The sequence below is a fragment of the Natrix helvetica genome (genome assembly GCF_964273705.1).
Source record: "Natrix helvetica genome assembly, chromosome: 6".
In the NCBI taxonomy this organism is placed as follows: Eukaryota; Metazoa; Chordata; class Lepidosauria; order Squamata; family Natricidae; genus Natrix; species Natrix helvetica.
The window spans coordinates 28091202-28119165 of NC_138553.1; the positions used below are offsets into that span (position 1 = coordinate 28091202).

The 27964-nt window shown below is 39.4% G+C and overlaps 2 protein-coding genes across 4 annotated transcripts in view; one reads left to right on the forward strand and one right to left on the reverse strand.

Annotated features, from left to right (window-relative positions):
- Positions 1-19669, forward strand: part of CSF2RB (colony stimulating factor 2 receptor subunit beta) — a 34892-nt gene extending 15223 nt beyond the window's left edge. The window contains exons 5-14 of one of the 2 annotated variants that reach the window (XM_081957288.1): positions 1569-1729; positions 2781-2952; positions 7282-7414; positions 7527-7696; positions 9748-9896; positions 9999-10158; positions 11261-11351; positions 14468-14537; positions 16718-16797; positions 18641-19669. In XM_081957288.1, coding sequence (XP_081813414.1) covers positions 1569-1729; positions 2781-2952; positions 7282-7414; positions 7527-7696; positions 9748-9896; positions 9999-10158; positions 11261-11351; positions 14468-14537; positions 16718-16797; positions 18641-19664 — 2210 coding nt within the window. In that variant the 3' untranslated portion in view covers positions 19665-19669. The remainder of the gene's footprint in view (positions 1-1568; positions 1730-2780; positions 2953-7281; positions 7415-7526; positions 7697-9747; positions 9897-9998; positions 10159-11260; positions 11352-14467; positions 14538-16717; positions 16798-18640) is intronic. The other variant, XM_081957289.1, reaches the window with a different exon arrangement.
- Positions 19670-20606: 937 nt separating this feature from the next.
- The window catches only part of LOC309394311 (thiosulfate sulfurtransferase-like), a 29400-nt gene continuing 22042 nt past the window's right edge, over positions 20607-27964 (reverse strand). For both annotated transcript variants that reach the window (XM_081957295.1, XM_081957294.1), the window contains exons 3-6: positions 26586-27232; positions 22772-22922; positions 21286-21396; positions 20607-20725 (exon numbers count right to left, since the gene is read on the reverse strand). In XM_081957295.1, coding sequence (XP_081813421.1) covers positions 20634-20725; positions 21286-21396; positions 22772-22922; positions 26586-27232 — 1001 coding nt within the window. In that variant the 3' untranslated portion in view covers positions 20607-20633. The remainder of the gene's footprint in view (positions 20726-21285; positions 21397-22771; positions 22923-26585; positions 27233-27964) is intronic.

Below are 27964 nucleotides of genomic sequence, written 5' to 3' on the forward strand. Positions count from 1 at the left end.
GTCAGGAACTTAGTGGCCATGGCGCTTCAGTTGGATGAGCACCAAGTCCAGAATGCCCCACTGCTGGCAGCACTGGCTAACCCTCAGGAGTTCCAGCTGTGTAGCCACTTTTGCTGGGCTACCATGGAGGTTTGTCAGAGAGATTTGTGGGAGAAGCAGACAAGATTAAAACCTTCATTGCTCAGTGCGAGTTGCTTATGGGAACCCAACCTGCAGTAGTCCCTATAGAGCACACAAGAGTGTCTTTTGTGTTAAGCTAGTAAATAGAATTGGCAGCTAAGTGAGCCCTGCCAATCATAGAATGAAACAACCGAGTCATGGACAATTACCAGAACTTTATGGACAGATTCAGGGGTCATTTTGGAGACCTGATAAAGAGTCATAAGAGCCAAATGCAACATTTGGCAGCTCAGACAAGGCAGCAGAAGGGTGAGGCTTTACATAGCCGATGTAAAGTTCTTGGCAGCAGATGCAAATTGGAACGAAGCAGCCTTGATAGACCAGTTCAGGCAGGGACTACACAACAACATCTGAACTGAGTTGGTTAGACAAGGAGTTCCATGGAATCTGGAATAGTTTGCTTGCTTCCATTTGGGGGAAATGCAAGTGGAACTAGGACAATGTAATGAGCCCAGTCCTGGGTCTTACTTTGTGAGGTTTCTCTCCTCATGCCACTCACGGCTAATTTGGAAGAGGGCTGTTGTGGGTGGGGAGGAGGGATCAAGAGGGTAGTTAGCCTTGAGTCATTGTGCAGCTGCAAGAGAACTAGAACTGACCTCCTTCTCTTTCCCCTCCTCCCCAATTTCCATGAAACCTTACTGTTTGCTCCAAGGGAAAGTGAGAAGTCTGGGACAATTTTTGTACTATAGGTGGATCATCTTGAACCTTTCACATGCAGATCAGGTTGCTGGGGCCTGGCAGTATTTGTGAGAAGCTTACTATCCTCTTTATTTAACTAGATGCTTTCTTGCGATCAAGTTGGAGACTGACCCCATTCTTTTCATCACTTGATTCATGGGATTAGATGGGATTCCGAGCGTGCATTGTTAGACTCAGAATACCTTTTTTTCTTTCTCCATATATATGGAACATGCAGAAAAGTTACCAATGATCTGACAATCAAAGATTTTGACTGTTCCATCTAGCTGCTTATCTCATTTTTCTGGCTATGGCAGTGATATTTTTACTGCATTAAATATGTTGGGCTGCCTTCCCTAAGTAATGTCTTCCAGATATATTTAATTGACTCTCCCATAAATATCACCAAGCATGACTATTGGTCATATTGTAATTAGTACTGAAATCAAACACACCTGGTGTGTGTGTGGGGGGGGGGAATCAGGTTAGATAAAATTCTTAATGTACTGTTGTAAATGTACAGAAAACTGTTATTTGATGACAGCATCCTATGTTTACAGATAATAAGTTTTTCTTACTAACATTTGTTTTTTCATACAACCATTTAAGGGCAATGATATTGGCCTTCTACACTTCTGGACAGTATTTGTAAATATGTGACTTTCATATGGGCAAGAATTAACCTATGGCTTTCCTTCATTTTTTTTTAGTTCAGCTTCTGCCACCTGAGAAATTAAATGTCACTGCCACCGAAGAATGTGATTTCCTAGTAGAGTGGAAAGCAGGCGGAGAAACAAACAGAAACCACTTATTGGAAAGCCTTCCCCTGGATTTTGAAATAAGCTATAAAAGGACTTGGGAAATTTGGGAGGTATCTATAGCAATCATTATAATCACATAGTTACAGTGGTTCTGTTTATATTGACAATATATTAGGAAACTAGAAGTAAGCAGTGGATGTCTTCCACATCAAAAACAAATTAAGTTTTGAATGGAGTCTAGAGAATGGATTATCCATCTGTAGCTCAAAATAAACCAACAAATCCTAATCTTATGATACATCGAGCCTTCTTTCCTTCCTTCCTTCTTTCCTTCCTTCCTTCCTTCCTTCCTCCCTCCCTCCCTCCCTCCCCTCCCTCCCTCCCTCCCTCCCTTCCTTCCTTCCTTCCTGATAGCCCAGAAACCCTAACCTCTTTGAACATTGATCTTTTAAAAGTTTGCCAAATAAATAATCTAGCTAATAAAGCTATGAGCAGGCATGAACCCTAAAACAATCTCAAATGAACTTTCACTCCATGAGTAGATTAATCAGATACTGAAGCTGACTATATTGATGAAAGTTTATTTTGAATATAGACAAGCCACAATTTGATGCTTGTAGGAAGGATTTGGCTCCTGAATCAAGTTCTGCAGACCCTAGACTACTAAAACTGAGCTATCAGCATTCAATAATGCCATGATGAACTACAGTGCATAACAATTTATATTTTAAAAGAAGCCAACCATAAAATAAATATATAAAATCTCCTTTATACTTCAATACAAGCATTTTATTTTTGAAATAAACCTCCCCCCCCCCCCAATTTGTCCACATTCCCAAATAATAATGAGAATGGGAAATAATGTCCATTTATTTATTAAATGTTTCTAACCATTCATTTGCAAACATGAATCTGGGCAGCACACCCATAAAAACAGTTAAGAGGAGAAATAATTTTTTCCACCCAATATTATTACAGTTTCCCATCATTTTCCATCAGATAAATTAGATGTTCTGAATTATATAATACCCAATATTTAAGCAAAGAAACTCATTGCATTAAATAAAAAATAAGTTTGGAATGTTTCTTGTCCTAGAACATATACATGTGTTTCTTTTTTTCCCATATTTTCATACCAATCTCTCTCCTTATACTCTCTAGGAATCTTCCTCTGTATTGGTCTCAAATAAGTCTCATTATTGTCTCCGACACAGTGACCTTGTGCCTGGCAGCAGGTATGTTGCTAGGGTTAGAAGCAAGCCAAGTCCAGATAGTGAATTTGCTGGCCGTTATAGCGACTGGAGTCCAGTGGTTACTTGGCAAACACCAGAAAGTAAGTTGAGAAACAAGAGAGCTTTGTGTGATTACTGACTGAGGGGAAAAAAATTGAAAGTTTGATGTTTGCAGATGCTTTAAATTTCTGGAAAGGATCCCCACCAGCTGGATAAAATGTAGGCACCCACTGCAAGATATGGTGATTATGATTTGAATTTTTTTTTTACAGCATGAGCATCTTTAGTGACTCTTCTCAAAGCAGCTTCCGTGTCAGCAATAGAATGCACAGTTTCAGGGAAGGAAGTTGTCTAGAAAAGTGGACATACAAGAGAGTAAGACTTAAGTAATAACTTAAGCAACATAAAACTTTATGTGAAAAAAAACATTTAATGCAATAAACTGATGTCATGTACCTTTTGTAACACCGGCAGTGAGTTGCTCCAGATACTTTGTCAATAAAAGGAAATGGTTGAGTACAGTAAATGTTGCTAACCCCCCCCCCCCACACACACACACTTATCCTTTTCAACTTTCCTTTTCCGTTGTTGTGTTTATCTCTTTTCAACTGATGTATTTTCAGGATGTTATTCCCCGCAAACCCTGTTATAACTTTGTACTTATCCTTCCCTATTCCCTTTTCTTCAAATGGGAAAGGGGAGAGAAGGAAGAAAGAGGAAAGGAGAGGAAAGAGGGAAGGGATATAAAGAGAAGGAGAGGGGGTAGGAGGGGGAAGAGGAAGAGAGGTAGGGGAGAGATAAGTAGGAAAAGGAAAAGGAGAAGAGGAAGGAAAAAAGTAGAGAAGGGAGGAAGGGTGAAAAGAAAAGTGTATGGGATGGTAAGAAAAGCAACCCAGGATGTATATTTTAACTTCTTCTGTGGAAAAACAAACATGTAAAAGTGATAAAGATAAACAAAAACAATAACTATGTGAATGTATACCTGTAACTATATATATGAGAATAAAAATTTTAAAAAAACTTTTTATAAAAAAAGTTTTTACATTCTGGCTTTCAAGAGAGCTTCAAGTCAGTTTATTTTAGACAAGGAAAAGAGGTAAAGACAATGGCTGATAATAATTTCCTTATTGTTTTGGTTTGTAACAATTAATTCTATTACACTTAGAACTAATCCAAAATGAACTCTTTAAGGTTTTCCAAGTGAGTAGTGAATCTTGAAAGGACGTTTCAGGATACCTTTTGGAACTTCAAACTTTTCAGCATAGGAAGAAGAATTTACCAACTTATAAAACCATTGTCTTTGTACTTTACTTTCCCGTTCTCTTTCCCTGTCTTTTAACTAACTGGCCCTTCTAATCAATAAAGCTTTCCCTCGGTAGCTTTTTCTTGAAATGGTACTTATTCATTACATGCAGCTGTTCATGCCTTCCTTCTCGAGGGCATGATACACAAAGCATCTGTGGACTCTGTCTCACAAGTAGTAGGGATAGTTGTTAGTTTTGTATATGTTCAGATGGCTTTAAAAGTGGATTAGGGACATTTACCAAGGCTAAGTTTAGCAGAGACTTTTAAATCACAATGATTACAGAAAGCCAGCTACAGATGCAATAGGCCATTGGAGAGATCTTCCAAAAAGCTTCAGTTCCATATCAGCAATGAGATGAGGTCCTTTGTGTTTAGACGACATCGTTACTGGTGACTTGTCAGTGAAGAATGTTCCAATATATATTTATTTTTAACTAATAGTGAACAGCCACTTCAAGTTGGTCTCTCAAATAACTCTGATGGGTGTTTTGTCTGTCCATGGGAGAGGAATTGGCTCCATTGTCAAGGGGCACTGAAGCAAAACTGCTATTGCATTAGAATCAGATCAGTTAGCAGAGGAGCTTTGCAACCCTGAGAAGTACAGAAACAACTACAAAAAACATTTTTCTTTCTTTTTGTGAAAGGATAAATATTTGTAGGATAAAAAAAAGATGGACAATAGGGTAGTGGAATAGGACAGCTGTCAGGGTTCCAAGTAACACCCCCAATGAAAGAATACTCTGAGGCATGAAGTTCCTCAAAGTTCAATTTTATTAGAGATATCATATTGGCACATCTGGGAAAACCCGAATCTGAAAGCTTCCAGATTTTCCCCACCCAAATGAAAGTCCAAGTCCCTGCCCAGCACCCACATGTTGATCACATGGCCCAATCAGGCACCATCCCAACTGGAGATGCCTCCCAGTCATACCCCTCCAGGTGCAGGGCAAGATGTCCTTGACTGTCTGAGAAAGGAATGTTATTTTGACTATATATATCTCTCTCCTTGATTAGTTTCCACTCATTGCTTCTTGTTCTACCCTCAGGTGCCTTGGAAAATAGTTTGACTCCCTCTTCTTTGTGGCAACCCCTGAGATATTGGAACACTGCTATCATGTCTCCCTTAGTCCTTCTTTCTCTTAAGCTAAACATACCCAGTTCCTGCAACCGTTCTTCATATGTTTTAACCTCCAGTCCCCTAATCATCTTTGTTGCTCTTCTCTGAACTCTTTCTAGAGTCTCCACATCTTTTCTACATTGTGGTGACCAAAACTGAATGCAGTATTCCAAGTGTGGCCCTACCAAGGCATTATAAAGTGGTATTAACACTTCACATGATCTTGATTCTATCCCTCTGTTTGTGTAGCCTAGAACTGTGTTGGCTTTTTTGGCAACTGCTGCACACTGCTGGCTCATACTTAAATGGTTGTCCACTAGGACTCCAAGATCCCTTTCACAGTTACTACTGTTGAGCAAGGTACCACCTATACTGTACCTGTGCATTTCGTTTTTGTTGCCTAAATATAGAACCTTACTCTTTTCACCATTGAATTTCATTTTGTTAGATTGTGTTGAACTATTAACCAGAAACAGCACCCATAATCAAGTATTCTGAGAATAAGGAGGCAAAACAGAAGCCTCTCTTACTGAGGAAACAGCCCATGAGAGGGAAATGTTCATTGCTGGCCACTTGAAACAGGCCCATGCTGAGAGAGCCCTGAGGCCAGGTTAGATCAGAAAATGGTCAGAGTAACCCAGGTGAGTAACCCCGTTGAACTTTGAGGTGAGCATGCAAGAACCACAAGAAAAAGATTCTCCGTTTTTTACAAATTATTAGGCAGCAACAGCTACTAGTGTGGATTTGTTCTTGTGTGTCAATGTTATGTTGAAAGCTTGCTGTTTCTCAAAGGACTGTTTCCTCAGGGCTTCCGTTTTGCCTCCTTATTCTCAGAGTACTCGATTATTTTGTTTGGGGGCTGTTCTTGAGCTTCATTTATAGTTGAAATTGGCAAACATTTCATTGCTGGCGTTGTGCACCTTTTTACACACTTCTCTGAATTTCTTTGTACTGTAAAAGAGATCCCTGATAGCATCTTCCCTTGGGTTTTGGTTATGCAAAACCAAAAACCTTACAGACTGCCAGAGAAAGAAGCACCATTCATATCTTTTATCCACTTTGTAACTAACTAGATGCAGTCACACTAGATTCCCTCACCCACGAACATTTCATTGAAATGTTTCTCTTCTTTGAAAAAAAAGAAATCCCCGAAAGCAAATTATCCTTCTGGTGGCTCAGTGGCTAAGACGCTGAGCTTGTCGATCAGAAAGATCAGCAGTTCGGTGCTTTGAAACCCTAGTGCCGCGTAACGGAGTGAGCTCCTGCTACTTCTCCCAGCTTCTGCCAACCTAGCAGTTCGAAAGCATGTAAAAATGGCAGCAGAAAAATAGGAACCACCTTTGGTGGGAAGGTATTGGTCTTCGGACAGTGCTGGGTCTTTAGCTTTGAAATGGAGACGAGCACCTTCCCCTACAGCCGGAAATGACACATATGTGAGAGGGGAACCTTTACCTTTACCTAATCAAGGGGCAACTGCTACAGGATCATTTTTCAACACAACAGTGCTCGTGTTTTATACTATATGTCTTACCTACACCATAATAGCCCATCTTAGTTCGAATGTTTGCTAGGACTGGAACATCTATTTGTTCATAGGTGTTAAAACATTAATGAGGACTTGATGTTAGTGAGAGTATTGATGTCTTCTAGGACAAAAATATTCTGTTTTTATGAAAAAGTAAGGACTTTCTTCACCATATTAGATACACTGTATACATTATGCTGAATACATTCTTTAAAAAATCCTGACATTAATGGATAGCTATTTGCATGTGCCTCAGTGTATAGTCATGCTGGCCACATGACCACAGAAGCCTCTTTGGACAGTGTTGGCTTCCTTGGATAGGAAACTGAGTTGAGTACTGCCCCCTAGAGTTGGCCACAACTGGACAGAGGAAACCTATACCTTTTTTTTCCATTTTAGCAATGCTCTTTATCAAATTCCTCCTTCTTATTGTTGTCACATTTTGCACAATTTCAATAAATATATTTCCGATTTCTCTGTCAGATGATGCTGTGCACAAGAATCTTCAATGTTATTTTAATGGAGTTGATCGACTCAAATGCAGTTGGGAGGTGAGACAAGAAGTCAGCAATTCTATCTTGTTCACACTCTTCTACAAAGACAAACCTGGATCGGAGTAAGAAACTATCTTTAAATCAAACATTTTCCCAAATGACCTACTTTTGAATTTTTAAAAATTTAATATACATTTTTTACAAGTTCTCTCTGTTGTTTTTGTTTATATGCAGAGAGATGGAATGCTCTGAAGTCCATCAAGTACCCCTTTTAAGCAATGATGCCACTTATTATGTATTGCAAAGCTGCGAGATCAATGTCACTAACCCCAACAAGCAAAGTCAATATTTTGTTCGTGTGGTACCGAAAGAAGAAGCAAAGGAGATCAAGATGCATCTGAACAGTAAGTCCCTTTAGAGAATGTCTATCTATTTCACAGAAACATATGCTGACTCCTGTAATTCTTGATTCTCTTATTTGGATTATAACCAATACAGAATATTAAAAAAGCAAACATGCAGATAAAATGGATTGACTCTACGATCTTCTCTAGGATATGTCTAGCTGATTAAGGAGGATTTAGGTACGGCCTGAAGACACATGATCTCACAACTTCACTGAAATTAAACAGCCCTGGATTTTATCAGTACCTAAATGACTATTCTTTAAAAATCTCACATACTTTGACCTGAATTCCATAATAAAGATGGGATTTAACATAATCAAAACAATAATCATCTAGCTAACCACTGTGGCGTGTCTGAAGTAGAGACTAGATCAAGATTGTGAACAATCCATGTTCAAGTTTGTCCTCAGAAGTTACCTGGCAGCTTCTCATGTCACCATTGCAGTGTTTAACATATTCACTTTGTAGGTTCAACTGTAGCAGCCTTTTATAAACCTTGGCTGTAAGATGTTCGTCATTAGTACTGTTAGAAGAAATGTCCTTCCAGATTCAATTCCAAGTGGGGGAAAAGACTCTGGAAACTTGGAAGCTGCTTGTAAAGATGGTTTAATGATGGACAGGATCACATGGCTTGAGTTCCTGAACAGAAAAGGAGGATCACATGCTTCAAGATGTTGGGTGAAGAAGAAAAAGGGACTGAGATGCTGAAAGTCCCAGGTTTTATGCCCTTTGTTGGGCCCCACCCCGTGGTCTCCCACTCCTGTTCAAGAAATGCACTCTGATTGGTTGTCAGACTCCCATGGGGCCATGCAGGGGCAACTCTGTAGGCTGTGTTTTGAGTCCAAGTTTGGTTGACCATTGCTTCTTCCCAGGTGCCATGTGTGAGATGGGTAGAATGCAATCCTACCTTTGTTATGTAGAATAGACTGACCCAGGCCCCTTATGGCCCATTGACAAAGGTGGGGGCGGCTGAGTTTCTGCTTCTCTTGAGTTTCTACTTCTCTTTTTAGGGGAAACATTCTGCCTTTTAAATATTTCCTAGGATATTTCATTCTTCTAGGAGAGGGGTGGGTGTTAACTTCCTACAGTACAAAGTACAAAACAAAACCTTTTAATAAAAATATAATGAATAAAGGAATGCAGGCATCCTGTTGTTTTTGATTTCGTATTTTAGCATCAAAACAATAATAATTCAATGGGTGCACAAAAGAAAGGGTCTATGTTAGTATTAAAAGAGAGAATGCGGCAAATGGATGATAACATATTCATGGATACAAACATCTGGGAGGGAAAAGACGAAGGAAACAATTACTAAAAGAAAAGTGTCTGCCAATGGCATTTGTATGGATGGGAGACTTAACCATATAAGGGTAAACCACTGAGACTTGCTTTCTTAGTCTCTCATGTGGAATTGTCCAAAACAGAATTTCTTAATCTTGGCAAAGTGAAGATGGGTGAACTTTAACTTAGCTTAATAAAGTTGTCTAAAACTCAGAATTAGTTTCTTTTGCACATGATAGAGGGCAGCAAAGGATGTTTCATCGGCGATTGTTGTTCCAGCTGAACAAAAAGGCTTTTGCTTTGTTTTATATCGATATGAATTTACAAATATTTGCATAGTTCTGATAAAAAAAAAACAAAGCTATTGATATATTTTTTTTCAAATGAAAGAAAGTAAAACTCTAATTTTTCTGAGTTTAAATTCTTATATGTTATCCTTATATTTACAATGCTGAATTAAAGTTGCAGTTTGTTTTCCTAGTAAGTTTCCTTCCCCAGATAAGTTAACATTATATACTGGGATGTTATGAAAGACTAATTCTTTGAATCTGACCTAGGCAGATGTACAAGCATATCATCTGAATCAGGTTTTTTTTAAGATGAGCTTACTAATATTAGGAATATTCCTCTTCATTGTGAAATTCAGAAAAAATCTAATGAGGGGAAGAATTAGAGAGGATGTAATGTATTTAGAGCCTGAAAGAGAGTTAGAATCTTACAAAAATTAAATTGACGAATCTCTTGATACATTCTTTTGTTTCTTCTAGTCAAGCCAGACCCACCTTATAACCTGTCCATGTCAGTAATTGATGGTCCTAAGTACATCCTCCACTGGGACTCCAAAAATATCAGTACTTCATTTAATTTGCAAAAGAGATATGAGATTTCATACTGGGAAACTGGGAAACCTTTAAAGGTAAGAAGGAATAGATTGTTTCATACAGTAAACAGATTATCCTTTTGTTTGCCTTCATGTAATTTGATTTCCCTCCTCTTATCTCTTTTTGCTTCCTTTCAGGCCCAAGTAAAGAACAGTACACATCAGGAATTTACCTTCACTTCAAATTTCCTGGAACTGGGCAAAAATTACATAGCAAAGGTGCGAACAACAGTAAGCGAACCTTACAAAGGTTATTGGAGTGAATGGAGTGAGGAATTTCGCTGGCAAACCACTAGTAGTAAGTTAAGAGTGTGCACTAATCTTCTTTTGGTCTTTATTGGCAAATAGTTTATGTTATCTTCATAAGACAAAATATAATATATAATGCATGTATTTGGCTTAGGTTGTGACCCAGAGTCACTCTGATTGTGACGAACCTCATATGTAGCAAATTAATTTATTTTTTCCAAAACAATATCACAGTGGGATCTTTTGTAGATGGAGTGGTGTGTGCATGTACACACACATATCTTATTTATTTATTCCAAAACATCAATTAGATACTACTTTTCATCAAAAGTACTGAAATAATTCAGAAATAAATGTTGTGAATTAAGGAACAGAAATAATGAAAACAGTGAAATAAGCTTCAGTTATGCAAATATTTAAAAAATAAATACAATCTGTGCAAATTATGTGATTGCATGCAAAAGGACACAGGTTCGGTCCCTGAGATCTCTAGGAGGAGCAGTGGTGGGATTTAGCTATTTTTCACAGGTTCGGTAGAACTGGTAGCTAATTTCTTTTGTGCAGTTCGGCAAACTGGCTGAATAGCGTGCCTCTCCATGCCTGGCCCCACCTCATCCTTCCCCTCTCACCCACTCCTCACCCCACTGCCCGGCCGCTGACCCAGTCACTTGACCACTCACCCGGCTGGGCGGCAGGGCCAGTAGCTGGGCGTGACAAGAGTGGCTGGGAAGGGAGAAGTGCGGCATGGCCGGGCATGGCGAAGAGAGGCTGGGCGAGGCGAGGTGCTCCTCAACGTGAGTGATGCTGAGTTGGCCACTCCCATCCAGTCACATGACCACCCAAGACACGCTTACCCAGCCGGTCATTAGGGCAGAGAACCGGTGGTTAAATTATTTGAATCTCACCACTGAGGTGGAGCTGTGAAAGTTCCTGCCTAACTCTTGAGATATCTTCTCCTTGCCAGGTTGTAGTAGTAGTGGAACAGTATCCTGGATGACATCTATTTGCCCAAGCATCTTTAAAGGCAGCCCACTCAGATATAATTCCACACTGTACTGTGGTCTGATCTGGTTGTTTTTGTTCTTTTCTTCCTAAAACTTGCTTTAATAGTTCATTTAATTGATATTTTTAAATACTCTATTCTGTTTTAGGTTTTCCTCTCTGGGGTATATTGCTAATAACAGTGGTCTGTGTCATCCTGATGATGGGAGGAATCTGCTTTTGCCAAAAATATCTTCTCAGGTATGCCTGATGTACATTTTAACACCTTAGCGTAACAGAGGTGGGAAAGTTAAAAGAAAGTATGGAGTTCAAAATCAGACCAGATCATCCAAAGAACACACAGGATAGGTCAGTTGGAGCAGAGGCATAGTTGATTCGGGAGCTTACACGAAGTACAGTAATCAAAGGTTGTAACAGAGTTATAGCTGTCGAGTGATTATCTTTCTATCTTGTCCTTTATTCCTCACAGAAACAGAGCCCACCCACTAGAAATCATTGGAAACTATGATTAGCTAGATGACCCAAAGGGAGGTTTGGTGGTTAAGCACCCTGCTGATTTTGTGTGGGTTTTCCACTTATTTACCATATCAGCTGGCTTCTTGCTTAATTAACAGTTGCAGTTGGAGGTGGCAAATACAGAAGAAGGGATCTTTTGTCTATCATGAAAGGAATGTCTATCTCCACCTCTTTGTCAAGTTCTTTATCTTTTGTTTAAGTGTAATTTCTTGCATTTTGCCTTGGAAAATAGCTGTGAGATTGGGATTTTAGGAACAAGGGAAGATTGAATGGGATATTCCTCCCCACAATAGCAAACAGCTATGCTAAGAATGCTCTGTTCATCTCTCTTAACTCAAATCTTATGGTGACCTTCTCCAATTTGTTACATTCAGATATGCGGACATGATAAGTGACAGAATTCTAGCTGGGTATTCCAGGCATTGTAGTCACAATGCATCTAGAAAGCACTAGGTTGGAGTTAGCTGTTTCAAATCTTGAAGGCAATTTCAAGCATTATATGAAAGCTGCTTTTCTATGTAGCCAAAGATCTCAGGACTCCTTGGATTGCTGGTTACAGAAATCTGCAAAGTAAACAATTGACTGAATTTTGGGATCATGGTTTGTAACTAAGTATAAGGTTCTAAATAAAATTACTCTATTGCCATTATCTCATCACTTTCCCCTTGTGTGAACCCAGCAAATTTTTTTTAGAGAAAACCTAAGAATTTCTGCTAGCTCAACAACGTAATGTCTATTTTTTATAGAATTATTTTTTTTGAACATGACATAATTGGGTTAAACTGAGCTTTCTTTGCCTCACTGACTTTATCTACAATTGTCCCAAGCCGCTGTGAAGTTTTTGCAGACTTCACTTCCATTATATGGCCTCAGGTCTGAATAGTTCTCTGTAGCCTTGTTCCAGTAGCTGTACACTTTGGGAGTAATATATGTGTACACTGCTATCTACATGTTTTCCAGTGAAAATTCCAAGTAACACAAAGCACATCCTTTTTCAATGTGCTGTATTCTAATCAGTTTGTACAAGATTTGCCTTTTTTTTTTTTGCTGGGAATTATTTTAGACGCTGAGCTTGTCGATCAGTATGGTTGGAAGTTTGACGGTTCGAATCCCTAGCACCCGCGTAACAGAGTGAGCTCCCGTTACTTGTCCCAGCTTCTGTCAACCTAGCAGTTAGAAATGCAAGTAGAAAAATAGGGACCACCTTTGGTGGGAAGGTAACAGCATTCCGTGCGCCTTTGGCATTTAGTCATGCCAGCCACATAGCCATGGAGACGTTTTCGGACAGCTCTGGCTCTTTGGTTTTGAAACGGAGATGAGCACTGCCCCCTAGGGTTGGAAATGACTAGCACATATGTGCGAGGAAACCCTTTACCTTTATATAAGACTATTTTGTTTTGGGCAATGTCACTTGGCCCAGGTAACCTATTTGTATAAGTAGATATGTAACATCTTCGTCAATAAGCTATTACATAACACCCAGGATCATTTTCTTCATTCCATTCATCCTCACAAATATCAGATCCACTAGTATTGCACAATTTCTCTACATAATTTCTCCTCCCAATGAATGCTGGCTTCATTCAACCTGTCTGTCAAAAGTTGTCAGACTTCTGAGAAACTCAGTCAAAATTTAACTGTGGCTGGGAGGCTACATGTAAGATTAATTTTAAAATCCTTTACAAGAATATTTTGAGACATGTTGATCTGAAAGTCTCTAATAGCTTACAAATTAGTTAACAAGCAATTTCTGAAAGTGGTTAGAAAAGGAACTTTGTGAGTTTTTAAAAGGCCCAACTGTGGTTGCAAGCAAGATGGCTATTCCTATTGTCTCCCAGTTCTAAAAAAACATCTGAAACCAAGATGAAGCAAATATATAGAGCACATTGGGCAATCTCCCTTTTATTCCTTATCTGGAGACATTCCAGACCTCTCTTCATTCTTTGCTACAGCCATCAACAGCATGTTTCATGGAGCCATCCAGCGGTGGTATTCAGCAGGTTCTGACCAGTTCTGGAAAACCGGTAGTGGAAATTTTGAGTAGTTTGGAGAACCGCTAAATACCACCCGTCCCAGCTGATCTGGAGGAAATTGGGATTTTGCAGTAACCTTCCCCTGGAGTGGAGAGGGAATGGAGATTCTACAGTCTCCTTCCTCTGCCATGCCCACCAAGCCATGCCACGCCCACAGAACTGGTAGTAATTTTTTTTGAATCCCACCACTGCCGTCATCTTCAGTCTACCATTTCTACCTCCAAACCAATTCAATTAGTTCTTTGTCCTATCCTTACTCATTTTTTTGGAGGGAGGTCCTCAAAGGTCATGGGTAACTATAAAATGGAAACAGATAAAGTACAGGTGCAATCAACTGGAGTCAGTTCCTCATTTGAGATTTTGAAGTGAAACTATCTGATGGGGTTAAAGATTTCAGAGCCTAGGCCAAATATTGCCCTTTTCCATTTTGCAACTGGCTCCTGCTTCTTTGGTTCCTATCACTCTTTTCTGCTGACATCAGTTCCAGGATTTGGAGCTGGTCCTAAGTCCTTCGGATTTTATTGGATTCATATTTTAGCAGCTCAGCCAATAAGGTGGTTTGAAAGAATGATAGGAGATATCTTGTAGCATCTGGATTTAAACCAAAGGAAATTACCTAAGATAAGTAGAATAGCAGCAAAAGCTGAACTGGCTATCAGGTGAATATGGAGTGGAGACTTGACTGCCCACTCACTATTGCCTTTGTGTGGCAGCTGCCAAAGTAAAATTGAGGTTTTGGTGCTGGTTGAACAGAAGCAAGTATAATCTTGGTGAATTCTCTGAATTAAATATATGCTTTTACTGCAGCAAGAAAAAGAAATGGGAAGCAAACATTCCAAGTCCTCCAAAGACGTTTCTTCTTCCCAATTTTTTTCCGGTAAGAAATATTTTTCTAAAAACATGACTTATTAACATATCCAAACTCGAGTGCAGAAAATATGACTTCAGCAATAGAGTGGTCAATGCCTCGGATGCTCTACCTGATTCCATTGTTACTTCCTCTGACCCCCATAGCTTTAACCTTAAACTGTCTACGGTGGACCTCACACCATTCCTAAGAGGTCTGTAAGGGAGCGTGCATAAGCGTACCAGCGTGCCCACCGTCCCTGTCCTACTGTCCCCATTTATTTGTACTCATTTCAGGTGCTCATGTCCATGTTTATACATACCTGTTATCTCGTGCATGTTTGACAAACTAAATAAATAAAAATAAATAAATATAATACACTTTTAAGCCAAAATAAACAGGGTCGTAAAAAGAAAAGAAATGAAAGCAATGTGAAATTATCTAAAACAGATTCTTTAGCAGACGAACGGAATCTAGGCTTAATGTTAAATCACACCCTGGCCAAGGGTTAGCCCCCTGCTAGGGAATGATATCTTGGGAGCCAAACTTGGGAAAGACTGTTCTGAGGGCACATCCAAATAACTGGTGGAACTTGCTGCCCTTCAGTCTACAAGGCTCTGGAATCCAAATCTAGAAGGCATAAGCCAGGAGTGTCCAAACTTGGGAATTTTAAGACTTGTGGACTTCAACTCCCAGAATTCTGGGAGTTGAAGTCCACAAGTCTTAAAGTTCCCAAGTTTGGACACCCCTGGCATAAGCATATGACCCATATGGTGATGTAAAAGAAGAAACAAACCTAAACTGAAAAAAGTCACATGCTGTTTCCAAAAGCTGCACAATGGGAATTTGCGCATGGATGAGGAGGGAGTCACTGTTCTATTGTACCACAAAATAGGCTGGGTCTTTGCACCATTGCTAGACCTAATTTGGGCCAGTCTTGTGTGTTGCCATATAATGTCTTATAATTTCACCAACAGCCTTTCCTTTGTTTTAGACATTGTAATATTTGGCCAGAGATTTAATCTTTTAAAATCACCTCCCCAAACATCAACACAGTTAACTACTTAAGTCAATAAGGAGACGATATACTAGCATAGCTAATGTTGCACCATCTCACTTTCTATCATCTTTACCCTTTGACTGCTGGCTTCTGCAGAACTTCTAGTATTGTAGACAACATGCAGCAGCAAATAGCTGAGGAGGAGAACTGGTGGCCCATAAATCCAAAAAAGATGATCTCTTAATTTAGTGTTTAGTTAAAAAGTTTGTTTATTCTGTTTGGATTTTTGGATTACTAAGGATTTTCTAGGAATTGGGGGAGTCAAATTGCATGTTTTACATCCCTGAATATTGTGTTCCTCCCCAACATTCATTTATAAAAAATGTAAAACGACGGATTAGGGGAATCTAGGTAAGAAGGATAAATCAACCTAGGAAATAGGCAAAAGCATGCCTAAACCTGCTTACCTTGAAACTGCTGTTGTAGCCACTTTCTATTCAAAATGGTAAGTTTTAGATTTACCTTGCTTCATGTGAATTCTAAAGAAGCCATGCAGTGTGGGAGAAGAATTCTGTGTGTGTGAAGTCAGTTGCATATGAATATCAAGTCTTTAGATACAGAACCGCTGTAGGACACTACTAGATGTGAAAAACATGTTGAGATGGTTAGTTTAACAGAATGCAAAATAACAGAATTGGAAGGGGCCTTGGAGGTCTTCTAGTCCAACCCCCTGCTCAAACATGAGACCCTATACCATTCCAAACAAATGGCTGTCTGCTTTCTTCATAAAAACCTCTTGTGATAGAGCCAAGCCATTCCACTGATTAATTGTTCTATCAGGAAATTTCTCCTTAAGTCTAGGTTGGGCCTTGCTTTGATAAATTTCAAACTGTTACTACTTTTCCTGCACTCAGGTGCTTCAGAGAATGGTGGCTTTTCCATGTGACAGCCCCTCAAATATTGGATGATTGCAATTATATCACCCTCATACACAGTTCTTGCAATTCATCATGTGTTTTAGTCTCTAGCCACCTAATCATCATAGTTGCTCTTCTCTGCAACCTTTAAAAAGTCTCAACATCTTTTTCATATTGTGGTGATCAAAACTGGGTGCAGTATTACAAATGTGTTGTGTGTACAGGCCTTTTTGAACATCTATTTTAGCATCTTAATCGAGATTGGGCTGCAATCTATTCTTGTTTCATTTTAGAAAGTGCAATTGGCAAGTCATTCAGAAGACACCAGTGCTTTAGAAAAGGAAAAAATCCACCATTCCAGTACACTGGAGAAGTGAGTATACAAAGCTGAGAAACACGCTACTGGAAGTCCAGTTCAAAGCATTTTTCACAAAACTATAAAGGAAGTGAACGATTAACTCAGAAACCCCTAGTATTGTGTTTGGTGTGGAGAACTACACTCTCAGTATTTCCTCAAAATTCAATTACCTTTTAGAAGACACACACAATAAATATAGTTCTAATTATTACTGTATATAAAAATCTGAAACAGAGGCAAACCCCCAAATATTAGGTATGTATAAGAAAGGCCAAATGTTTTTTAATCATATCAGAACATATCTTTTGTGGATTCTAATTGCTACCATTTTTTTAAAAAAATCCAGTAATTTTCTTTAGTGTTCAGATTTGTGAAAAAGTGAAAATGATAATTGAAAAGTATAGACAGGTTCATATTTTTGTATTTGCACATCTCGAGTAACTTTTCAGTAAAAAGTCAATACTTTCTTGCCTGCTGAGATTTCTGACCAAGTGAGTTTTGAGTGCTCTGTTTTGTAGACTCATAGAGTTAGCAATTAACGCTTTTCTGGCCCTCTATAGCTGGTAACTGGTTTGCACTTTACACTTGCAAGCAGGCAAGTTGGACTCTGAAACCAATCTATCAAGGAATACTTCAAGACTCAGAGTTTACTTAGGAGCCCATAGAAGCTGCAGTCCTTTTTTTTTAAAAAAAGTTGTAAATGTTTATAGAGAAGCATAAAATATGAAAAGAAAAATATAACCAGGAGAATGAATTAGGCCCGTGACGTGCCAGAGGTCTCTGTGGGCATGGCATGAGTGCTGTCGCCAGCTGCGCTTCGGGTTTCCAGCGTGCGCATGCACACCGGCCAGCCGGTATTCACAGACACTGGTGCGCTGGAAACCTGAAGACCAGCTGGGCACTTGGTCTTTGGGTTTCTGGCACTCCGACACACATGTTCTGGTTTCGGCACTCGGTGTTGAAAAGGTTAGCCATCACTGAATTAGGCTGTTTGCTTATGGAGGAGCCAGAGATTACAATGATGAGCTTAAACAAAGCAAAAACACTGTAGATTGGGTCTTAAATTCAGTCAATGAGAAAGGTTATGAAGTTGTTAAAAAAAAGCAATTTGACCATTAAATTCATGAAACTGATTTCTAAAGAAACACTATACAGTAATGCAATGATTCCATCCAGCACAGCAACTTTGCATTTCTTTAGGAAGAGGTCCCCAAAATTCTTGATAATGGTGCATCAGTTTGAGATTTTAGAAAGGCTGGGCAACATCACTAATTTAGGAAGATATATATATATATATATATATATATATATATATATATATATATATATATATATATATATATATATATATATATATATATATATATATATATATAATGTATGTGTGTGTGTGTGTGTGTGTGTGTGTGTGTGTGTATTTGTACTGATAAATAAATAAAGGGAGACTAGTATAGACCTATTTCGAGCTAATTAGCTCTCATCAGCTAGCCATACCCTTACTAAGTAAGGGTATGGCTAGCTGATGAGAGCTAATTAGCTCGAAATAGTTCTATACTAGTCTCCCTTTATTTATTTATCAGTACAAATACAAACAAATATAAAAAAGGCAACATTAAAAATAAAAAATATGGTTTTCTGTCTGCATGGTCTTCTGTGATAAGCCGAAGGACAGAAAGAGGGAGTAGTGACCTTCCTCCCATATTTGGGCATACCAGGGGTTGTAACACAAATGTATGTATGTATGTATGTATGTATGTATGTATGTATGTATGTATGTATGTAGAGAGAGAGAGAGAGAGAGAGAGAGAGAGAGAATGAGAGAATAATTGTCCTTTGGTTACTTTCTTCCCTGTTACAGGGAATTACTGATTGACAGCCCAGCAGCTATTGAAGATCTGTTGCTTTGGTCTCAGACTGCAAAAAAGACAGAGCCTCTCAACAAAGCCAATGCTGTCCAGATTTGTTCTAATCCTAATACACAAATATTTGATTTTAATGGCCCATACATATATTCTTCTGTAAAGTTGGTTGCAGATTCCGTTCATCAGGATTTGAAAGTTACTCCTTCAGAATTGAAGGAAACCCCAGTATCTTTGCAGTCTATGGAATTACAGCCTTCTTTGTCTCTTCAGCAACAGCCAGGAGGAGGAAAAGAAAATACTTTATTGTCTAATGTACATCAGCAGGTGGAGGAGAAGCTGTCGCTTCCTACAGGACAAGAACCGACTCAAATCCAAGAGACAAGTGGACAGTTGAAGAATGAGAAAACTACAGGGTGTGTCCCCAGCTCAAATAGCCACTGTCAAAATTTGCCACTAGATTACATTGCTGCAATAGATCTATCAATAAGCAAAGAAAATGGATGTTTATTGCCATTATCTGAGTTGGCCTCAGAGGAAAGGATGCTTCATTGTGCTAATACAGCAACAGTTTCTACACACATGCCCAAAACTAATGAAAATCTCTCAAATTCAGAGTTATGTCAAAATACATCAAAACCAACCCTCCCAGTTATGGATCAAGGTATTGGTGATCCCTCAGCAAAATGCCAGGAAGAATCTAGTGACTATCTTAAGAGCTTTTCTGCTACCTCAGGTTCTGTGCCAAAGGATGAATTAGGTTTTGCCATGGAGGAATCTAAGAAGGACATTCTTATATTCAGTGTCGGAGGCAGAAGTCCTATTTTCTTACATCAAGAAGGTGAATACTGTTTCTTTCCTGGCTCTAAGACCAAGGGAGACTGTAAAGGTCAAGAAGCACCTGTGGGCCATCAGCCTCCAGAAATCTTTCAAAAAGTCACCAAATCCCCTTTGGAGACAAAATTTGCTGACAGTAAGCTACAGGTCATCTCCCAGATCTCCCAGATCTGCCAAGACATTTGAAACATGTTCCTCAATAAAAACTCCCTAGCCCTTGAATACATAATCTCATTCTCTTTTGTGCTAGGGAAGGATTATTTTTTACATAATTAGAAGAAAACAAACTGATGTTAAATATATACACCGCCAAAGTTGGAGAGAGAAGGAAACTAGGCTTTCTGCCCAAAAGGGAAGGCCATCCAATCTACTGCATAGAAGATACATGAGGAAGAAGTGCAAATATGATTTTTTAAGATAGATACAAATATGACAATATGACTTTGCTTTTGATATATAACAGTCACTGGATTTCTTTCATATTATTCTCAACAACACAAACTCTTATTAGAAGGGAAATGCCTGCTGGGAAGAAATAAATAATTATTGTGCAATGAATTTTGTTAATAAAAACTTTACCCTACAAAAACATGCTTCACTATGGAAAATGTCCTCATTGCATAGGCAATATTTTGGGCACTATTGCATTGTTTTCATGCTATATCCCCTTCTATTAATAAAGGTTGGACTTTCTTATGCAGATATCAGTCTGCAGTTGGACTGATTATTTAGGATATCAACCACCCCAGAACTATCCAATCCTTTTTATGATTTTTTCATGCGCAATTAAAAAGAAGTCTATACCTCCGGTATAACATTTTTGCAAAGCTTTCATCTGTTACATGACTAATGAAGAGTCACCAACTTTTAAACTGGTTCCATGAACAGTACATTTAGTTGCCTCTTCAAATTAGCAAAGAGTGATGTAATTCTGTATTTTGAAAACTTTATATGCTGATTTGTGTGATCAAGTATCTATAAAGTGTCAGTAGTAAGACCAATAGGCATCCCTATTCATCTAAATTGAACTTATTTGTAGTGTTATCAATATAGATAAGTACATTGAAAGACAGAGACTGCAATGAGATTTATTTCACTGCGAGGGAGAGGCAGATAACTTTCACCGAGGGTTCATATGCCTCTTTTATGCCTTTTTTAGGATCTGCTGCCTTTGTTTTTTTCCCCAAATTTTTGTTCCAAAGCTTTCTGCAGGTTAAGATTGAGGGCATTTTTCTGGAACCATCTCCCTGATGAGATTCAAAACAACAACAATCATCATCATCATCATCATCATCATCATCATCATCATCATCATCATCAAAAGTTATTGGACAAGCTACAAATTCAAGAATTTTCTACTCAATAATTTTTTGATGCTAAACAAAATCCCTATGCTAATTCAGAATCATTGCTGGACATTGCAGAATCATTGTGATTATTATTATTATTATTATTATTATTATTATTATTATTATTATTATTATTATTATTGAGCTCTACATCCTTAACTTTTTGGAGAAGCTGGAAAAGAGCCACCAATGAAAAAGCAACAGCAAAACTGCTTTTGTAAACATTGTAGTGAAATTATGTAAGGATCACTGAAAGGGAATACTGTGTCGAAATTCATATAAACTTTTTAAAATCTGTTCCCGATAACATAGTTTGAGATTCGTAAATGGATGAAACCTAAATATTTAGATTATAGTAATACCTAAGATGTATACATAATCTACTCGTAACTTTGACAGGAAGAGAAGCTAAGCATGGCTCCATCGAGTTGTCCTTTGTAGTTCCTAGATTTCCTTACCTAGATCATCAGTTTTCCTTCCATGCCAACGTTTGGGATCCCGTACTGCCCTCTTTATTACATCAGGAGTGTAAGAATCCTTCATCAAGCTTTTAGTTTCTAATGGTCCGCCTAAGGAAAGAATATTTGGACATTGTTCACTTCTGCTAAAATAATTTTTGCCCTGAATCACTGGAATCGACAGAGATCGAGGACAAACAGGAAAAAGTTAGTGATACTGTATTGACTTTTCAACAGTGACAGGTTTTTATATCTGATACTGACTACAATTTGGGGTTGGGTTCAAATCTTTTCCTGGCAGAAATACTGTATTTTTTTATATGATCATTTGCATATTAAGCAAAAGAAACAAAGAAACAATCCCAAAAAGCAACTTTAGTGTTTTGAATAACAACACTTATTGCCCCTTGCCACTGAGATAGTGACTGGCACAAGCAGAAGCCTGCGGGATGCCACGTTAATAACTCCCAAGCTACATTGAAGACGACAATTTGATCCCAGAAGCAGAAAAATTAAAAGCAAAACAACTCTTGTGAAAATGATTCCTCTGAAGGAAGAAGGGGTCTCTTAAATTACCAGCACCAAATCATGCTATTAATTACAGGTAGTCCTCAACCTGCAACCATTCATGCAATGACAGTTCAAAGCAGTGGTGGGTTCCGGATCCCAATGCAACCGTTACGGTGCAATGGGGCCGGGCATCCACCACATGAACACACGCAGTGTGCATGCACACAGTGCCTGCCAGTGGCTGCTGGGAGCACCGGGTACCATTCTGGTATGGTGCTTCAGAGGGCCCACCCGCCCGCCCATGCTCTTTGCCAGTATTTGTGGTTTTGGGGGCTTCTGCACACACGCATAGAGTGTACTTACTGCCAGCGATGCTTTGCGATGCCTCCGCGATGCTCTAGCTGCTCGGCGGAGCGTCATGCAGGTGTAGTATGGTCCATGCGCGTGTGCGGAAGCCCCCAAAACCTCAAATACCAGTAAGGAGCGCGGGCAGGTGGGCTCTCCGGTGCACTGTACCGGAACGGTACCCAGTGCTCCCAGCAGGCACAGGTACGCCTGTACCGTGGTGTACCGGTTGTAACCCACCACTGGTTCAAAGTTACAACAGCCTCAGAAAAGTGACTTATGAACTGTACTCAAACTTATGACTGTTGTATCACCCCCACAGGTGATTGCAATTTGGGTGCTTGGCATTAACATCTGGTTGCAATGTGTCTTGCAGTCACATAACCATGACCTGCATCCTTTTTGCCAATTTCCAGCAAAAAATACCCATTGGGAAAGTTGGATTTGAGTAGCAGCCACCCAATTTGCTATGTGGTTTTCTTTACAGCTACCATAAAAATTGTCTTAAAGTCGGTTCTCACTATTTATAACCAAAATGATTTACAATGGAAATTATGGTCCCAGTTGTGGTCATAAGTTGAGGACTACCTGTAAGACCAAAACAGGAAGCATGGAGATTTGTCTAGCTCACCTTGGAAAATGTTGGATCTCAGATTATAACCCAGTTCATAATAATCAGCATAAGGTGAAGCTGTCATAGGATTCTCAAGAGATTTGAATGGCCAGTCACTGAGTCTTTTCTGTCCTTGGATCAGTCCAGCTTCGCAAAGAGCACGCCGTGCCTGGAATAGATATATACATATATATATATATATACATACATGTGTGTTTGTGTGTGATACAGTGGTGGGTTTCAAAATTTTTTAGAATCTCTTCTGTAGGTGTGGTCTGCTTTGTGGGAGTGGCTTGCTGGCCATGTGACTGGGTGGGAGTGGCTTGCTGGCCATGTGACCGGGTGGAAGTGGCTTGGTGGTTAGCAACCAAAATGTTGGCTCAGAAACTCTTGCATTTGAAGCACGCAAGTCTTAAAGCTGTCAAGTTACAAGACCCTTGCACCCCTAACCCTTTAGAAAAACCCCAGGGGTGTTCAAACTTGACAGCTTTAAGACGTGTGGACTTCAACTCCCAGAATTCCTCCTCTCGCTCTTCATCTTGATGATGTGCGGACGGGCAGGGGGAGGGAGCTGGAACCGGTTCTAAACGGCACTGTAGATTTGTGGAACCTCTTCTATAGAAGAGGTTAGAACTGGCAGGAAGCCACCCTTGGTGTGATATGATGAAATTTAATCTCTACTTTGCATTCCAAGTTGCATACCTAGAGGGTAGTGGCCACTTCCACTCCCCAGATGTGGGAAGACTGCTCATTAGTACAAAATGTTTCAGTCCTTTTACACTATATTGTGATCACTTTTTAAAAACTATCAATGGATTTTAGAGTACAAGGTACAGTATCGCTTTATTTTAAAGCACTACATGACTTGGTTCTAATAGGACCATCTTCTCCACAGCCAGCTGGGGATCTTATCTCCGGTGTGGAAATTTAGGTTGCTGGATGCCTGAGGCTGGTACTTCTCTGTCATGGCCCTTTCCCTATAGAATAGCCACCCCATGGAAACTAGACTGCTGCAGAATTAGACATTGTTCCATAAAACTATTGAAGCCGAACTCTTAAAGTTCAATTTGAACGATTTGAATGACTCTGAAAGCTTTTGAGAGCTAACACCACTTCATATGGATGGGATAATATGATTGCTGTGATCTGAAATGGATGTTTTTATTGAACCATTTTACCTAGTTGATTGTTGAATATTTATTTATTCTTTCTATTTTATTGTGTATTTTTGTGCTTTTATTGTTGCAAAGGACTGTGAATTGTAAAAAAAATGGTGGTATAGTTTTAATAAATATAAATAAATACTGTAAATATATGCAACATTGGTCTTGTGTCTTTTCAGTTATATAACTGAACATTTCTTAAAGCATTTCTTATACAAATATACATTTCTTTAAACTATATTGCTCTTGATGTAAATGAGGTTCTGCTTTCCAACTCCCTGGTTAATTATTCAGCTAATATTTAGCATTATACTACAGTTACATAAATTCCTTGCAATATATGTCTCCTCAAAAGACAGCTATAAAGTCAAAAGCTGTTCGTGTTCTTCAGAGAAGCATAACTAAAGTAACCATAATTTTCCAGGTGAAAATAAAAAAGCCTAGCGCCATTTTTCTCAGCTTGATGCCATTATCTATGTTGGTTGGAGGTGATGGACAATATGGGAACATATTTGGAAAGCACCTGGAAGGCTGCCCTAACTGGAGAACGTGTTTCTAAAAGTGAATTTCTAAGCTCTAGATTAACAAAAATCTACATTTTTTAAAATCTAATATACAAACTACAGTGATATTATTATAAATAGAATGTAATGCATTTGAGTCTCAAAATTAGCCTTGCAAAGAAATACCTCAGCACTGAAGTCTCAAAATGGCTTCACTCAACTCTGACATATAATGTGTAAAACACAGGAACAGAAATATAGCTAGACCAGTGTTTCTCAAACTTGGCGACTTTAAGTCCTGTGGACTTCAACTCCCAGAATCCCCCAGCCAGCCATGCTGGCTGGGGGATTCTGGGAGTTGAAGTCCACAGGACTTAAAGTCGCCAAGTTTGAGAAACACTGAGCTAGACTATATTGCTTTTTCTGCAAATAATTTCTGGTCTAACATAACAAATACCATATGCCAGGGGTGTCCAAACTTGGCAACTTTAAGACTTGTGGACTTCAACCCCCAGAATTCCCCAACCAGCTGGCTGGGGAATTCTGGGAGTTGAAGTCCACAAGTCTTAAAGTTGCCAAGTTTGGACACCCCTGCCATATGCTAATTTCAGATGAGTGATCGTTGAACTTGTAAAGCCTCAGAAGTATATCAAAACTTTTCTGTACCATGCAGTTCTAATGGGCCAGTCTGGGAGTTTCCAAAAAGTAAATCTTCCAAACGGGAAACTATGTGGAAGGTTTTGAAGAGCTTTCTGAATGAAATATGTCAGGTGGTGGTGGAAGGGGCTGAATCATGCTTCAAATCCCTTCCGGTTCAGAGTATTTATTTTTACAAACCATGCCATTCCCACACAGCACGGTCTGGATCCAGAAGGAAATGGGATGTTTCACAATTGTCTGTCAGATTAACACATTTTACATATATGTTAACCCTATTTAATTGCAAGAATGGTCTGTACCATGTTTAACTTCCTTAACTTGCTTTCTTTATATCTGCATATAACTGACAATAGCGAATTCTGACTTTTACCTCTCCTTTCACCGTTTCCTCCTCTTTTCTCACCCTTGCCAACAGCTGTGTGTAGATATATAATACTCTATTATCTGCACTATACAGATAGTCCTCGACTTACAACAGTTCATTTAGTGACTGTTCGGAGTTACAACAGCACTGAAAAAAAATGACCATTTTTTCACAATTTATAACCGTTGTCCCATCCCTGAGATCACTTGATTTACATTCGGATTCTTGACCACTGGTTTGTGTTTATGATAGTTGCAGTGTCCCAGGGTCGTGTGATCACATTTTGTGACCCTGCTGACAAGCAAAGTCAATGGGGAAGCCAGATTCACTTAACAACTGTTTAACTAACTTAACAACTGCAATGATTCCCTTCAGAAATGTGGCAAGAAAAGTTGTAAAATGGGACAAAGCTCACTTCACAAATTTCTCATTTAGTAACATAAATTCCGAGCTCAATTGCGGTTGGAAGTCAAGGATTATCTGTATTCTGTGCATCTGATGGCAGCAATGGGCCACATAAACTTGTGTGATAGCAGAGCTATTATATTTAAGATAACCCAAGATTTGGTCTCTTTGAGGCTTTCTCCACCTGAGACTTATGCAAATTGAAGTTCAAAATCTCTAAGGCAGGGGTGTCAGACTCAAGGCCCGGGGGCTGGATCTCTGCCCACGAGATGCTTAGATCTAGCCCAGGGGGCTGCCCTGGAAACTGCGAAGAATCAGCTTGCAGTGCCTCTGCCAGCAAAAACGGAGCTCAGGAGGACCACAGGCGCCCCCCACCCCCTGAGCTCTTTTTTGTTGTCAGAGAGTTGCAGAAGGCCATTGCAGCTGAAAACAGAGGATGCGAGGGCCGCAGGCAGCCCGCCCGAGCTCCATTTTCACTGGCAGGGGGTTACAGGAGCTGTCTCAGCCAAAAACAGTGCTCAGGAGCCCGTTTTCACTGGCAGAGTGCTCAGGCTACCACAGATGCCTCCAATATGAGTGATGTTGAGCTGGCCATGCCCCCCTGGCCATGGCCCCCCAAGGTCAAACACAACCCTGATGCAGCCCTCAATGAAATTGAGTTTGAGATCCCTGATCTAAGACCACCAACTATGAGTGTTATTAATGATCATAGCCTCAATTGAAATTATTTTGTTTACCTGTTCCTCTGATATCAGCTTCTCCACTACTGTGGTGCCATACTTGGCTTTGATATTGGCAGGGATCAGATTGTTTTTCTTTTCCTGAAGGCACTTCCCTTCCACTTTAACATTTTGTATACCTGAAGCCAAGGAGTCTTTGGCATTCAAAACACTCTTGACTTCTTCAGTGTTCTCATAGCTGCTCTTTATATTTTTTGTGGGGGAGCTGAGCAAGTCAGTTCGTACAGATTGATGTAACTTGCCAGTTGAGACATCTGAATTAAAACTGAGGGGTTCTTCTTTTTCTTGGACAGACCTGGCATGTTCTTGGGACCTTGCAGCCCTTTCCTTTGGGTGGTTTCCAAGAGAAATTTTGCTGTCGAAGCTATCCTTACTTCCAACACATATTTTAGGTGATTCGTGGTGAATATATTGGGCAGCAGGAGTTTTGGAATTGTGGTTCTGTTTATTGTGGCTTTTTCCTGGGAAGTGCTGTGTAGAAGGAGGTGTTGGGCAGAGGAATTCGTCTCTTGTTTTATCCCCTTCCAGATTCTTGGAGCTGTCCCAAGAATTTGCACTGGAGGTCCTTGAGGAAAGTCCTTTGCTGGATGGCACCCCAGCCTTGTTATATGTGACCTGCTCCTTGCTTTTATAGCCAGGCTTTTCTGGAAGACAGAGAATAAAATATTAGAGGTCTTTATATATTACAAGTCCTCCAATTCCAGATGATACAACCAGCCTGCTAGTCATGACCTCTTCTCTGATATTTACTTCTATCCTCCAATCAATATTCTTTCCCAAATCATTTTATATTTTAACCTTCCCCAATCTGACTCCTTTCTAAGTGGTTACATTGGTTGTTATAGTAACTGAAGAGTATTAAAATTGGAGGAGGAGCGACGATACGGATATGCGGTCTCAATGCTCCGAGACCGCAGCCAATACTTTTGCCACTGGTTGGTCCAATTGGACTTAAACCATCCTGCAGAGACGGTGAACAGGAAGAATACGTCTTGCTGATCTCAGGGACATCGCAAAGTCCCTTATTGATCCAAGAGAAGTTCTTCAAGTCGGTGACAAAAAGTCCAGCCATCAGGCTGATGAAGTCGGGGCGGCTCCAAAACGGAAGGATACGGAAAGAGAAAGGGTTTCCAGCTGGTGAGGAATTTTTACCATTTTAAAAGAGGCTGCCTATAAAAACTTAAAATTAATTTAAATTTGAGAACAGAAGAAATAAGAAGCAGAATTAAGCTTTGAATGGTTTTGGACAGTGGGTTATCTTACTTTTAAAATGTTATTTTCATGGGTGGAATATATGCAAGCCTTTTAAACTGAATGGATTAAGTTTTCTTCTTTTTTATTATTATTTTTTGCAATTTATGGACTAAAATTCTCCT